This window comes from Ranitomeya variabilis, chromosome 1 (assembly GCF_051348905.1).
Source record: "Ranitomeya variabilis isolate aRanVar5 chromosome 1, aRanVar5.hap1, whole genome shotgun sequence".
In the NCBI taxonomy this organism is placed as follows: Eukaryota; Metazoa; Chordata; class Amphibia; order Anura; family Dendrobatidae; genus Ranitomeya; species Ranitomeya variabilis.
In genome coordinates this window covers 768,383,982-768,400,251 of record NC_135232.1, presented here as the reverse complement: position 1 = coordinate 768,400,251, position 16,270 = coordinate 768,383,982, and the positions used below count along the sequence as shown (strand labels likewise).

The 16,270-nt window shown below is 41.8% G+C and overlaps 1 protein-coding gene across 2 annotated transcripts in view; it reads right to left on the bottom strand.

Moving 5' to 3' along the window:
• ELL (elongation factor for RNA polymerase II) overlaps positions 1-16,270 on the bottom strand; it is a 98,595-nt gene that overhangs the window by 17,192 nt on the left and 65,133 nt on the right. For both annotated transcript variants that reach the window (XM_077271931.1, XM_077271932.1), the window contains 3 exons: positions 10,767-11,020; positions 8,958-9,082; positions 6,997-7,093 (listed from right to left, as the gene is read on the bottom strand). In XM_077271931.1, the coding sequence (XP_077128046.1) occupies positions 6,997-7,093; positions 8,958-9,082; positions 10,767-11,020 (476 nt within the window). The remainder of the gene's footprint in view (positions 1-6,996; positions 7,094-8,957; positions 9,083-10,766; positions 11,021-16,270) is intronic.

Sequence of the window (16,270 nt, the reverse complement as noted above, 5' to 3'; positions counted from 1 at the left end):
ATCTAAAGTGATGCTGCCGAAAATGCGGACATGATTTGTATTGTAGCGCACCATCCTAGAACTGCTGTAGATTGCAGCATGACTTGGCCTTCTCCCAACCAACTAAGCACCTTCTTAATGGCTAGCCTCACCTTCCACGGCTAAACGGGACTCCGCAAGTAACCAGCCATCAGCCAGACTTAAAAGGTATTCCCATCTCCAAGAACCTATCCGAATATGTTAAAGGTGTAATATCTCCAATTAGAAATGTAATTTAGTTTTTACGATTCGCTGCATCTCTTTCCTCATGTTCAGGCATTAAAGGATCTTGGGTATCCATGGTTTCGACCAAAGATATAGTAACCGTTAGCCAGTTGCAAGTGGTTGTAACCATGGATACCTAAAGTCTTGCAATGCCTGAACATGAGGAAAGAGACACGGCGAATGAGAAAAACTATACTACTTTTCTAATTGGAGGCATTTGCTAACATTATTATTTAACATCACTACGTATTGAAATAGGATCCTGGAGATGGGCATACCCCTTTAAGCCTTGGAACTTCTCTGCTGGTATCCCTGAAGATAAACAAGTGTTGCCGTCAGACCAGCTAACACACAAAAAGACAAGTATAATATAATATAAATCTATATCTGCACAAGTAGAACTATATATTTTTTTAGATCATAAACAGCGCAATCGCCAATGTATAAATAGTAGCATTACTCCATATATCAATGAACCCTGTCAGCAGCAAAAAAAAAAAGCCATTAACCCCTTTACCCCCAAGGGTGGTTTACACATTAATGACCGGGACAATTTTTCAATTCTGAACACTGTTCCTTTATGAGCTTATAACTCTGGAACACTTGCATGTATCCTGGTGATTGTGACAATGTTTTCTGGTGACATATTGTACTTCATGATAGTGGTAAAATTTCTTTGACATTACCTGCGTTTATTTGAAAAAAAACCCGGAAATTTGGTAAAAATTTAGAAAATTTCACCGTTTTCCAACTTTTAATTTTTATGCCCTTAAATCACACAGATATGTCACACAAAATACTTAATAAATAACATTTCCCACATGTCTACTTCACATCAGCACAATTTTGGAAACAACAATTTTTTTTGTTAGGGAGTTATAAGGGTTAAAAGTTGACCAGCACTTTCTTATTTTTACAACACCATTTTTTTTTTATTTTTTTTTTTAGGGACCACATCACATTTGAAGTCACTTTGAGGGGTCTATATGATAGAAAATAACCAAGTGTGACACCATTCTAAAAACTGCACCCCTCAAGGTGCTCAAAACCACATTCAAGAAGTTTATAACCCTTCAGGTGTTTCACAGGAAGTTTTGGACTATTTAAAAAAAAAAAAAAAAAAATACATTTAACTTTTTTTCACAAAAAATTTACTTCAGCTCAAATTTGTTTTATTTTTCCAAAGGGTAACAGGATAAATTGGACCCCAAGTTGGGCAATTTGTCCTGAGTACGCCGATATCCCATATGTGGGGGTAAACCACTGTTTGGGCGCATGGCAGAGCTCGGAATGAAAGGAGCGCCCTTTGACTTTTCAATGCAAAATTGACTGGAATTGAGATGGGACGCCATGTTGCGTTTGGAGAGCCCCTGATGTGCCTAAACATTGAAACCCCCCACAAGTGACACGATTTTGGAAGGTACTTAGGTAGGTACTTAGCTAGATGTGTGGTGAGAACTTTGAAGTGTTTCACTACAGTTTATAAAGTAGAGCCGTGAAAATAAAAAATCATTTTTTCCCCACAAAAATGATTTTTTAGCCCCCAAATTTTTATTTTCCCCAAGGATAACAAGAAATTGGCCCCCAAAAGGTGTTGTCCAATTTGTCCTGAGTACGCTGATACCCCATATGTTGGGGTAAACCCCTGTTTTGGCGCACGGGAGAGCTCGGAAGGGAAAGATCACTGTTTTACTTTTTCAACGCAGAATTGGCTGGAATGGAGATCGGACGCCATATCGCGTTTGGAGAGCCCCTGATGAGCCTAAGCAGTGGAAACCCCCCAATTCTAACTGAAACCCTAATCCAAACACACCCCTAACCCTAATCCCAACCCTAAACATAGCCCTAACCACACCCCTAACCCTGACACACCCATAACCCTAATCCCAACCATAAATGTAATCCAAACCCTAACCCTAATTTTAGCCCCAACTCTAACCCTAATGGGAAAATGGAAATAAATACATTTTTTTAAATTTTATTATTTTTCCCTAACTAAGGGGGTGATGAAACTAGCGGGTTTTTAGCGTCTCCACATTTTGAGAGCTATAATTTTTCCATAATTTGGTCCACAGAGTCACGTGAGGTCTTGTTTTTTGCGGGACGAGTTGATGTTTTTATTGGTAACATTTTCGGGCACGTGACATTTTTTGATTGTTTTTTATTCCGATTTTTGTGAGGCAGAATTACCAAAAACCAGCTATTCATGAATTTCTTTGGGGGGGGGGGGGGGTGTTTATACCGACCCATGTTTGAGAATAATAATAATAATCATCATCTTTATTTTTATATAGCGCTAACATATTCCGCAGCGCTTTACAGTTTGCACACATTATCATCACTGTCCCCACAATCTAAATTCCCTGTCAGTATGTCTTTGGAATGTGGGAGGGAATCGGAGTGCCCGGAGGAAACCCACGCAAACATGGAGAGAACATACAAACTCTTTGCAGATGTTGTCCAAGGTGGGATTAGAACCCAGGACTCCAGCGCTCGTTTTTTTGCGGTTCAAGATGACGTTTTCAGCGGTACCATGTTTTTTTTTTATATTCGTCTTTTTGATCGCGTTATTCCACTTTTTGTTGGGTGGTATAATAATAAAGCTTTGTTTTTTGCCTTTTTTTTACGGTGTTCACTGAAGGGGTTAACTAGTGGGACAGTTTTATAGGTCGGGTCGTTACAGACGTGGCGATACTAAATGTGTACTTTTATTGTTTTTTTTTATTTAGATAAAGAAATGTATTTATAGGAACAATATTTTTTTTACTTTTTTACTTTGTCCCAGGGTGGTACACCGTGTTATAGAGTCAGGGCGATCTGACAGGCAGTGCTGCAGGCTGCGGCCATTTTGGATCCGGGCCTGCAAGGAGGAGGTAGGAGACCCTCTGAACAACGCGATCACATCGCTTTGTTCCGAGTGTCTCAGGGAAGCACGCAGGGAGCCCCCTCCCTGCGCGATGCTTCCCTATGCTGCAGGAAGACTGCGATCATGTTTGATCGCAGTGTTCCGGGGGTTACTGTGCCAGTCAGTGACCGCTCCTGGCACATAGTGCTCCCCCCGTGAGCTCGGCTGATTGGTGATGGTGATGACGTACTATCCCTTCGGTGGTCATAGGGGCCCAGACCACCCCGACGGGATAGTACGTCTGATGTCAGAAAGGGGTTAACCTGCAGATATGGGGTTAATCGGAACTGGTCACCCCCTGGAGGTATTTGCTACCATTATGATTACAGCTACTATACTAGACTCACAGAGTGAGTCTGCATTCAGACTCACCAGATGTATCCTCACACAAGTTTTTTCTCTTTCAGCGAGGAGATATATCTACTCCACCCTGGAACTGCTATGGGCAGCAAAATGGCACCCCAATATGCCAGTCTTTTAATGGTTACACTGGAGAATGACTTTTTAGCATCTTGTTCCATCAAACCCTTAACCTATTTCCGCTATAAATCGATGACATCTTAATGATCTGGACTGAGTCTGAACAAGAACTTCTAATATTCCATGACAAATTCAATACATTTCATCCCACAAACTTGACTTTGGATTGAACCATTTTGATTTTTTTATGGTATCCGGAAAGTTGATTTCTGCTTTTGTGTGGTCCAGACATAGGTGTAAGGGAAACCAATAGATGGTAACATACCCCCAGATGGGACAGCTTCCACCCAAAAGATGTTAAAAGGACACTCTTCCTGCATTTTTATGCTTCTATAGAAAGCAATGAGTAAGTGCAAAAACGCAGCAAAATCCGCAGGTATCGGGTCTTAATGCTTTTTTGATGTAACTTCCTTAAGGTTTTGGCATCAACTATTAACATTAACCCCTTAGTGACGGAGCCAATTTGCAGCTTAATGACCAGGCCAATTTTTACAATTCTGACCACTGTCACTTTGAGGTTATAACTCGAACATTTCAACGGATCCTGGTGATTCTCAGATTGTTTTTTCGTGACATATTGAACTTCATGCTAGCGGTAAAATTTCTTCGATATTACTTGCGTTTATTTATGAAAAACATGGAAATATGGTGAATATTTTTTACATTTTTCAATATTCAAACTTTGAATTTTTATGCCCTTAATCAGAGAGATATGTCACACAAAATAGTTAATAAATAACATTTCCCACATGTCTACTTTACATCAGCACAATTTTTGAAAAAAATTTTTTGGGGTTAGGAAGTTATAAGGGTTAAGGCTATGTGCACACGTTAGTGTTTTTTCGCTATAAAAACGCTAAAAAAAGCTTACATTAAGCATCCTATTTTTAGAATGCATTCAGCATTTTTTGTGCACATACTGCGTTTTTTTCCGCGGCATCAAAAGTAAAAAGTTGGTCACACTTGTGAAACACTATGTTTGACAAGTGTGACCAACCTGTCAGTTTTCCAAGCGATGCTACAGATCGCTTGTAAATCGCTAGCATTCTGCAAGCTAATTACGCTTGTAAAACGCTAGAGTTTAGCGGGAAAATGCATGCCAATTCCACATGCAATAAACCCGCGGCAGGAATTCCGAAATTCTGTAACGTGTGCACTAAGCCTAAAAGTTGACCAGCGATTTCTAATTTTTCGAACAAAATTTACAAAACCATTTTTTGTAGGGACCATCTCACATTTAAAGTCACTTTGGGGGGGGGGGGGGGTTGCATGAAAATACCCAAAAGTGACACCATTCTAAAAACTACACCTCAAGGTGCTCAAAACCATGTTCAAGAAGTTTATTAACCCATTACGCACTTCACAGAAACTGAAGCAATGTGAAAGGAAAAAAATGAAACATTTAATACTTTTTTTTTTTTTAACAAACATTTTACTCCAGAACCAAATTTTTTTTATCTTCACAAGTTTAATTTTTTGTGTTATTTCTCTTGGATACGCCGATACCCCATATGTGGGAGTAAACCACTGTTTGGGCACATGGCAGAGCTCAGAAGGGAAGGAGCGCCGTTTGACTTTTCAATGGAAAATTGTCTGGAATTGAGATTGGACGCCATGTCGCGTTTGGAGACCTCTGATGTGCCTGAACAGTGGAAACCCCCCACAAGTGACACCATTTTGGAAACTAGACCCCTTAAGGAACTGATCTAAATGTGTGGTGAGCACTTTGAACCCCAAAGTGCTTCACAAAAGTTTATAACGTAGAGCCATGAAAATAAAAAATCACTTTTTCCACAAAAAAGATCTTTTCACCCCCAAATTATTTTCACAAGGGTATCAGGAGAAATTGGATCCCAAAAGTTGTTGTCCAGTTTGTCCTGAGTATGCAGATACCCTTTATGTGGGGGACCACTGTTTGGGCACATGTCGGGGCTCGAAAGGGAAGCAGTGATGTTTTGGAATGAAGATTTTATTATTTTTCCCTAACTAAGGGGGTGATCAAAAAGAACCAATAGGAAAAATCTTCCTATTGTTGCCGGCCGGCTGATTTTAGCGGGTGCACTGCGCATGCGCCCGCCATTTTCTTACTGGAAGACGACGCCAGCGGCCATGGGAGGAAGCAGGAGGACCCAGGGACACTGGTACATATCGGGGTGGGGGGGAATTGGGGCTTCTATTTCTCTGTCCTCTGATGTGCGATCACATCGGAGGACAGAGAAGTTAATTTGCAAAATCGCGCTTTTTTTTTTTACGGTCGCCGTTATACAGTTAATAACGGAGATTTCAACCCGGGGGTCGGTAAAAACCCGACTTGAATCATGTTCTCTGGGGTCTCTGCTACTATCCGGCAGCTGAGACCCCAGAGAGAATCCGACTCTGGGAGGCCTATATACTTTTTCAACAGTGCCGTTAACGGTGCTGTGGTCTAAGTACCCTTAGGCTACTATCACACTAGCGTTAACTGCATTCCGTCACAATGCGTCGTTTTGCCGAAAAAACGCATCCTGCAAAAGTGTTTGCAGGATGCGTTTTTTCACCATTGATTAACACGAAGCAACGCATTGTGACGGATTGCCACACGTCGCACCCGTCGTGCGACGGATGCGTCATGCAGTGGCGGACCGTCGGGAGCAAAAAACACTACATGTAACGTTTTTTGTTCACGACGGTCCGATTTTTCTCCGCCCCCACCTCCCCGAACTTCCCCGCACCTCACAATGGGGCAGCGGATGCGCTGGAAAAATGCATCCGCTGCACCCGTTGTGCGGCGGGGACCGACGCTAGTGTGAAAGTAGCCTTAACTACCGCCGTTAAAAGGTGTACCGGCAGTCGCTAAGGGGTTAAACTATCAGCATGCACAAAAACGCAGCAAAAGCTTTTTGTAAGCAGCTTCTTTACTGCGGAGAAGGTTTTTCCTGCAGAAAAACAACATGTGAACATAGCTTAAATTAGTTTTGTTTGTTAAATATATATATTTTTTTATTTTGTTTTACATATCACAATCTGTGTTAACCCCTCAGCAACCACCAATACGAAACAAAACGGCGGCCACTAAGGGCACTTATTAAGGGAAGAACGCTGTAGCGCCGCCAAGAGTTGGAAAATCGTCCCCCAACCTGGCATAGTCTTCCTGGAGAAAAAAAAAGTATTTTTCTTTTTATGGATACCTCAGCACAAAGTGTGAACAAAGCCTTTATTTCAAGGCATTTGCCTTTAAAAGGAAGAAATCAAAAGCATCTTTATCAGGCAGAAAAGAGGCTGTTCGTTTTCAATAGTAAAATACAAAATGGGCAACAAAATGTGATTTGTGATCATATACGTACAGTTGGCCAAATATTGCTAATTTACATGAAGGATTTATCACTTACTTGAGGAAAGGGGGTAGAGGAATTCACATTGTCTTTGGGGGGACTCAGAGGAGCACTGTCTCCACCTAATCCTGGATTCTGTGATTGGCAGAGCTTCCTATGGAAACAAAAGGAAGCCCATAAACAACGAGAAACTACCAAATAGAAAAGGACAGGCAATCTCCTGAAGATGTGCCAGATCAGATGTCAAAACATGTATTCAATATAATTTGCCAATATTCTCCTGCAGAGAATGGTAATATTAATCAGACTGTGGGAAAACACACAAAAGAGTTTTCGGAACCAATTGCTGCAGCAATCATTCAGATGGGCCTCATAGTTGTGAATATTACACTTCTAGGTGCTACACAGCAACAGGCTCATTGAGGGTCAGTGCCCGCGATCAGTAATTGCTGCGGGTTTGATGCTGCATATTTAAGTTGCATGCGGCCAGAAGTTACAGCATAGTGGATTCTAGAAATCCCATGCTCACCCGCGAAGACGGACATGTGGCGCGTCTCATGACCACAGCACATGTCTATTACTCTTGTGGAGACTATCATCTCCGCAAGAGAGATTTCACCCATAGAACGGATTGGACACGGTGAATCCGTACGGTTCACTGATCACATGCGGAGTCACCTGTGTGCAATAGACGGCAGCCCTTTGGACATAGTGAACATGCTCTGCATGCAAAGTGCTGCTAGTTCCGGATCGTGGGCACCCAGCCTTCGAAAGACAGCAGTTACAGGAAATGCAAGCCACTGTTTCATTTTAATGCAGAATTTTGTGAACCTTTGATACAGGAAATTAAGTTACTAGACATTTTAGTTGTCACTATACAATTCGCTCACTCACAGCAAAGACACTGCCGTATAGTCTGCCCTGTCCCACCCAAGAATACACAGTACACTGTCAGGATTGCAGCAGGAGTGCCCCTCTGCACGGTATGATGGTAGTCTTTATCCATCATCTACCTCCTATTCACAAGAGAAATGTAACTGGATTGTATCCAACAAAACACTAAGGCCATGTACACACGTTGCAGATTTGGCTGCGGGTCCGCAGCAGACTTGGCCCTGCGGATTCGCAGCCGTTTTCCATGCGGTTTACAGTACCATGTAAACCTATGGAAAACCAAATCCGCAGTGCACATGCTGCGGAAATACAGCGTTGTATTTTCCAGCATGTCAATTCTTTGTGCGGATTCCGCAGCTGTTTACACCTGCTCCTCTATAGGAATCTGCAGGTGTAAAACCGCAGGTGGAATCCGCACACAAAATGCAGGTGGAATCTGCACAAAATGCAGTGCGTTTTACCTGCGGATTTTGAAAAAACAGTGCGGAAAATTCCACACACAAATCCACAACATGTGCGCATAGCCTAAAAGAAAGTGCAGCAATATCCAGATGAAGTGCAACTAAACAGCCACAAGCGATTTCTCCAAATCCAACAGCCTACAAACCAAACTAGTAAGAAGGCCCGAAACGGGTAAGAAGGAGTAAATGACAAGAGGCAAAAGATATTTTATGGAGTCAGTAGAACACGTACAAGGTCTAATTGGTTGAGGCTCAGAACATCCCATGATGGATCAAAAAAGTGGGTCTGCAAATATACAGGACTGCCTCATGCATCCTACAGATATGCACACAACTTCCCAAACATAACATAAGTATACTAGCACTGTAAAATTAACACATCTCATCTACACACTGGGGTTATGTTACACACAGAAAACATCACGTGATGCAGAGTCTCAAATCCTTGGGAAGTCCATTCTTTTTCTGGGATACACTTTAGCATTCATACTTGCAATATGAAGCTTAAAGACTGAGGCAACCTTGCAACAAAAACCCTGAAACATTCTGCCAAATATAACAAAAACACTAATGGGAAAAAAAAAAAAAAAAATTAACAATGAAAATACAATTATACCCTTGGAGCCCCAGTGTAGTGTTCTGGAACTAAAGACATAAAATTACCGGACAAGGATCCTTTTTAGCAGCTGCTGGTCTCCTTCAGAGTAACCAGCCCAGTCCTTCTGCACCTCCTTATACAGACAGTCCTTCAAGGTGTAGGTGCAGTCTTTGGCACTCAGAATCGCTACCTAAAAAAGTAAAAAATAAAAAATTAAACACCCAGACAACTGCATTAAAAAGGATACCCATCTGGTTAAGAATCTCAATGATCTATTAGGGTCCAGTTCACACTAAGTTTGGGGTGATCCACCTGATTTTTTATTAAAAACAGGATTCAGACAAACTCTTGTAGGGTCCATAGTAGGCACTGAAACAGACTGCAAATTAATTCAATATGTGCTTTTTTCTAAAATGGTCCATATTTTCAGATAGCAGCTCACGTGTCTGTAGCCATTTCAAAAGATGGACAATTCCAGGGAAAAAAAAAAAAACAAGAAAAGAAACCAACAAGTCATTTGACTGCATTTGCATCATTGTATTCTATGGCCTCCCACAGGCGTTTGTCTGACTCTTGTTTTATGGGGGGTTTCAGGTGGAACCCCAGAGTGCACTGCAGAAATGCAAACAAACAGGAACCTCTAATAAAAGCTACCAAGAAAAAACACAAACTTAAGATCCAACATTTTACCAATAGTGCAGAAAAGCTACAAAGGGCAAGCAAAGCCCTGGTGATCAGCTTTAGGAGAGTTGTCACCCAGAGTGCAGGCTTTGAGGACCGACAACCTCACCAAGTTTTATATATGCATTTTTGCGTCCCCTACTCTCTAACTCAAGCAAAGTTACAAATGTGCCCACTAGTGGAGCAGATAGCAGGTAGCAGCGGTAAGAATTTTGTGGTTGCTTTAAAAAGACCAAGAGTTGCGTGTACTACAGAAGCCATGAAATTAAAGAGGATGTCCACTACTGTATCACTGATGACCTTGTCCAGAGGATAGGTCATTATTGTCTGATTGGTCAGGGTTTGGGACCCCTGCTGATCAGCTTTTCTGGGCGGCCACCTGGAAATGCTCAATTGCTGCTCTGTCTTCTGATTGTGATGGTCAGACCCTGACTGATGAGACATTGATGACCTATCGGTCATCAATAATAATGTAGTGGACAACCTTTCTAAATTTTGCATCCTGTAACCGAAATGTCAAGCTATGGAAATCTATATTAAAGCAGACCAAAGGAGACTTGTGAGAATGTGCACTTTTATATTGAAGGAGTAAATTGCATTTTGCTTCTTTAGCTGAGAAATTCCGATAAGCATTCTCCCTACATTAAGCAACTGAATAGTAAGAAATGTGACTTCTGTGAAAAGGGAGGCTGAGGTCCGCACACAAGCGCCACTGATAGACTGAATACGCAGATTCCTGCACTAGATGAGGAGCGGTGAGGAAAATGGACAGAATATGCATCTGCAACACTAAGTTCTTGGCACAATGAATGCTGGATTATAGCCAATGCATTAAAAGTGCTTTCACCTCCAATATTACACTAATAAACAAAGACAACCTGGATAATAAAGTCACATTTGCGAGTGTACACTCCATTTAATCAGCCACTTCACAAACAGTACGGCTCAATGACAGACACTTCTTTGGCTTTCCTGACTATTACACTGCCTGAGACTTTCATTAATCTAAGTGTAAGTAAATAGGGGAACAAATTACTGCTTTTCAGGGACCAATATTTCTTTCTATATTTGCTGTCTTCTCTCTCTCCGTTCTTTGATAATCTCCAAACAGGCACTATGATGCTACAGCTGAGTACAGTCCGGCAACGCTAGCAGACAACATTGTGCACTATGAGAAGTGACCCGATACGGACCTGTTGCAGGAGGCCATCCAGGGAATCCTTGTCCTGCGTGGAGAGACCATCCTTCTGCAGGCGCAGGATTAGTTCAGGCTTCTTATACGATTTAAGAGCCAGTAAGTGCAGGACCCTGTCTTTGAAGGGTCTCTGGGCCACAGCGCTGGAGCTTTTTTTCATTGCGCTGGCCAGATTGACAGGCGTTGGCCTCTTCCGAGACGGGACAGCATCTGGAACCCCTGGTGCAGGTTTTCGAACTTGAACTTTTTTAACTGAAAGGAGAAACAAAGCCAATCGTTAAATAGGATCCCTGTGAAATTAAGGTAATATTGCTGCATACAACCTAATAAAATGCTAAACAGGTCACAATTTATAAAACAAGAGTCCAGAGATCACCATACTCGCCCAGACTTGCCATTTCCCCACAATGCATCCCATGTCTTCCCCAGGAAAGGAATGCACACTCAGCTGACAACATTAAAGAAAATACTATGCTATCAGACAAGACCACCAACTTCTACTGCTCCGTGGCCCACTTCCAATGCTCACATGCCCACTGTAGACGCTTCAGATGGTAGACACACGTCAGCCTGGGCACTTTGTCCAATACAGCCACAATGCATGCTCATGTCTTACACCTTTTATTATAACCACCATTAACCTTTTACCTAGCTTTGGTCAGAGCAGCTTTTGTTGGATTGGACCAAATAGGTTAGCATTTCCTACCTACGGGACTCGGTAAGCTTTCACCTCACATGGCCCTGTCACCAGTTCACACCTATTTTGGTAGGTACTAGCCACTGCATATCAGTAACCTATTACAAGATCTGCTGCTTTAGAGTGGTTCCCTAATGGTTGAGCTGTCAAAATTTGACCCCATCAAACTTACTCAGATGCTCACCTATGCCCATTTTCCAATGCATCAACATAAAGAACAGACTGGTTAATCCTTTGAAGGGGTGGTCTACGACCTATATGGATGGCCTGTGCATGGTCACTCCCAGATCGGATATTGATGATCTATCCCTACACACGCCACCCCCACAAATCAGAAGGCAGTGGCTGGATGTAGAGAGTCTAGATAACCAAACGGCACACTTCAGCTTAGGCCCCTTTCACACATCTGTTTTTTTGCCATCAGTCCATTGGCTCGATGGATCTGTCACAGAATGTGAAAAACTGATGCAACAGATCCATTTGTTTGGATGGATCCGACTAGCGTATCTAGCTAATTGGATCGGAGCATTCGCAGTTTAAAAAAAAAAAAAAAAAAATATCGGAATCCGTTGCCGGATTCCATCATTTGATGGAGCCAGTGCCATAGGCTTCCATTCTAGCAAACGATGGACGGCGACAGATCCGTCGCAGTCCGTTTTTTCAACGTACACAAAAACCGTTACTTTGTCCGTTGTCTCCGGCCGCCGGACAAAATTTTCTACGGATCTGGGGAACGACGGATGAAACGTGAGGCCATCCGGCACAATCCATCGCTAATACAAGTCTATGAGAAAAAAAAGGATCCAGCGGCATCAGTCGCCGGATCTGTTTTTTTTTTTTTTTTTTTTCAAAATTCGATGGATTGCGACTGATAGCAAAAAACTGATGTGTGAAAGGGGCCTAATCGGCTATTATCAGGTATTGCAGCTACTGAAGTGAATGTAGGTGCACCTCCATCAACCTGATATTGATGACCAATCCTGGTGACAGGTCAACAATGTAGCAAGCCTGGAAAATTCCAGTAATAGCTATGGAAAACCTATTAAATGGAAAAAATTATTCTTTACATTTTAGTGGTTATCTTTAGTTAGTACAATGTCACTAATTTAAGCCTGCATTCATCATTCATTTTCAGACCCCTCAATATAGAGTGAAGCCTGAAACAAGTAAAAGATTTTTGTGGTAGTGTCTCTCTCGGTAATATAGGCAGGATGTGAGGTCTGTGGATCCAGGGCTCTGCAGGCGTCACTTGCTGTAGTATATATTACACTAAACTTGCATTCAAGTATCAGCACAGCTACAGTTACTGCAATTTCTACTTCATGTGCTTTGTTCCTCCTTGTCTATAGCCAGTTTTCAGTACTCTCCAGAATACTCTCCCCTCTCCATTTTACGTCTGTGATTCCACCTGCTATTTCTAAGGATGGGAGTTTAGCAAAGAGAACCCTCAGAAGTAGCGCTGACAGATTAGTTTCCATTTTAATAAAGGATTAAGTTAGATAAAGGACTTCATGCAATGGTAAAACTATTTGTAATGAAGACCAATTAAAAAGGTGCTTAACTTTGTATCTAGGTTGCAAATTATAATAAAAAAAACTGTGTGAAGGTTTAGATATACTTTAATGATATGGCCGGTGTGCAAGTTCATGTAACAGCAGTAGCACACCAAATGATGTTCTATATTGAAAGGGCTAATGTTTTTTAGTTGCACTAGGTTTGGAACTCTGCCCAAGTTCTATAGCTCTGGATGAAGCCTTAAGGTGTAAGCCATAGGTACATGGAGACACACCTAGACATACAGTACAGACCAAAAGTTTGGACACGCCTTCTCATTTAAAGATTTTTCTATATTTTCATGACTATGAAAATTGTACATTCACACTGAAGGCATCAAAACTATGAATTAACACATGTGGAATTATATACTTAAAGTGTGAAAGAACTGAAATTGTCTTTTATTCTAGGTTCTTCAAAGTAGCCACCTTTTGCTTTGATGACTGCTTTGCACACTCTTGGCATTCTCTTGATGAGCTTCAAGAGGTAGTCACCGGGAATGGTCTTCCAACAATCTTGAAGGCGTTCCCAGAGATGCTTAGCACTTGTTGGCCCTTTTGCCTTCACTCTGCGGTCCAGCTCACCCCAAACCATCTCGATTGGGTTCAGGTCTGGTGACTGGAGGCCAGGTCATCTGGCGTAGCACCCCCTCACTCTCCTTCTTGGTCAAATAGACCTTACACAGCCTGAAGGTGTGTTTGGGGTCATTGTCCTGTTGAAAAATAAATGATGGTCCAACTAAACACAAACCGGATGGAAGAGCATGCCGCTGCAAGATGCTGTGGTAGCCATGCTGGTTCAGTATGCCTTCAATTTTGAATAAATCCCCAACAGTGTCACCAGCAAAGCACCCCCACACCTCCTCCTCCATGCTTCACGGTGGGAACCAGGCATGTAGAGTCCATCCGTTCACCTTTTCTGCGTCGCACAAAGACATGGTGGTTGGAACCAAAGATCTCAAATTTGGGCTCATCAGACCAAAGCACAGATTTCCACTGGTCTAATGTCCATTCCTTGTGATCTTTAGCCCAAACAAGACTCTTCTGCTCTGTTGCCTATCCTTAGCAGTGGTTTCCTAGCAGCTATTTAACCATGAAGGCCTGCTGCACAGTCTCCTCTTAACAGGAGTTGTAGAGATGTGTCTGCTGCTAGAACTCTGTGTCATTGACCTGGTCTTCAATCTGAGCTGCTGTTAACCTGCGATTTCTGAGGCTGGTGACTTGGATAAACTTATCCTCAGAAGCAGAGGTGACTCTTGGTCTTCCTTTCCTGGGGCGGTCCTCGTGTGAGCCAGTTTCTTTGTAGCGCTTGATGGTTTTTGCCACTGCACTTGGGGACACTTTCAAAGTTTACCCAATTTTTCGGACTGACTGACCCTCATTTTTTAAAGTAATGATGGCCACTCGTTTTTCTTTACTTAGCTGCTTTTTTCTTCCCATAATACAAATTCTATCCAGTAGGACTATCAGCTGTGTATCCACCAGACTTCTGCACCACACAACTGATGGTCCCAACCCCATTTATAAGGCAAAAAATCCCACTTATTAAACCCGACAGGGCACACCTGTGAATTGAAAGCCATTTCCGGTGACTACCTCTTGAAGCTCATCAAGAGAATGCCAAGAGTGTGCAAAGCAGTCATCAAAGCAAAAGGTGGCTACTTTGAAGAACCTAGAATATAAGACATAATTTCAGTTGTTTCACACTTTTTTGCCAAGTATATAATTCCACATGTGTCAATTCATAGTTTTGATGCCTTCAGTGTGAATGTACAATTTTCATAGTCATGAAAATATAGAAAAATCTTTAAATGAGAAGGTGTGTATTTTGCTCTGTACTGTACGTGCAGTTAGAAAGAACATGACATATGCGTTTGCTATTTGTAGAGTATAATTCCAATCATTAAAAGAATGTTACCTAATAAAATATCAGAATATATAGTTTAGAAATTCCTTATATAGTGCGTTAAAGGCCAAATGGAGCCTTGTATTGACGGCACATTTCTTCACATCACTCTCGCACAAGCAGGTTGTAACCATACAGTTCTCTGGGGCCAAGTAACAGTCTAGCGTAGCACAAATCTAAGCGAGCAGCCAAGGAGCGTGTACTGTGATGTCACCTGTCAGGCCCAGATACTTGTCTGCTGAGATCATACTACTGGAATCATGGCCAGTACAAGTCCCATCAACATGTCAGAGGAGGTGAACTCATCTAGCCATGTGCACAACACAAGCTCAACATTACTGGAGAAAGAATTGTGATAGTCGCAGAAGATCACACACTGGAAAAGCAATCACAAAAAGCATTCCAGATCCTAAAGAAGCTGCTGTGGAAACACTCAGTGCAGGTTCAGGAGTTAGTTAGTGGAATCATTGACACATTGTCTTGGCATTACTAGGAATGGGACATTTAGTGTAGGAGACCCTGATGGAATCTCCCCTAATGAGAACCAGGATGGAGGTTCTATGTTCAGTCCTATACAGATTGTTGGAAATTTACCATAAGCTTATTAATGCCGTATAACCTCTGTGGTGCAAATGCTAACTTAGGTTGCACAGAGAAGAGACAGATTTGTTGCAGATCATGCATGTGAATAGGCTTTTCAAAACCTTATATTGGCCTTCAGATAAAGTCACAATGCTTTTGGGCCACACGTCAGTGGCTCTATCGGGACTTTCTTCTGATGCCCTAAAAAAATGGCACAGGGCATCAGACAGGGCCAATCATTTTAATGAGGTAGACTGAGTGACTTATATGCAGGCCAGAAAGAGTGCAAAGCCACTCCATCTGACTCATTAATGTGAATGGCCCCTGTCAGGGAATCACCAGAATCCCGTATTTCAGGGCATCAGAAGGAGACCACGGCATATTCAGACATCGTTTGTTGTCGCACTCAGAACAATTGTCTGAGACCTGTCCATTTTTCATCCGATTTGCAGATAAAAAAAAAACAACAACAAAAGAAAAAAAAATAAATAAATCTCAGATGCCACGTGTGTCACCCAAGTGCTGATTTTTTATTTTATTTTTTTTTTTACACTATCTGAAGCACAGATGTTTGGAAACATTTTTAATCATTTTGCACTCAAGAATAATAGATGCCACGTCTAGGATAAAAATGGACAGACCAAAAACACAAAAGTTGGGATCCAGCATGCTGATTGGAAAGGGTTTAAAAAAAAAAAAAAAAAAAAAAAAAAAAAAAAACACTACAAAGAAGATTTGAACAAGGCCCGACACTTGCGATATGT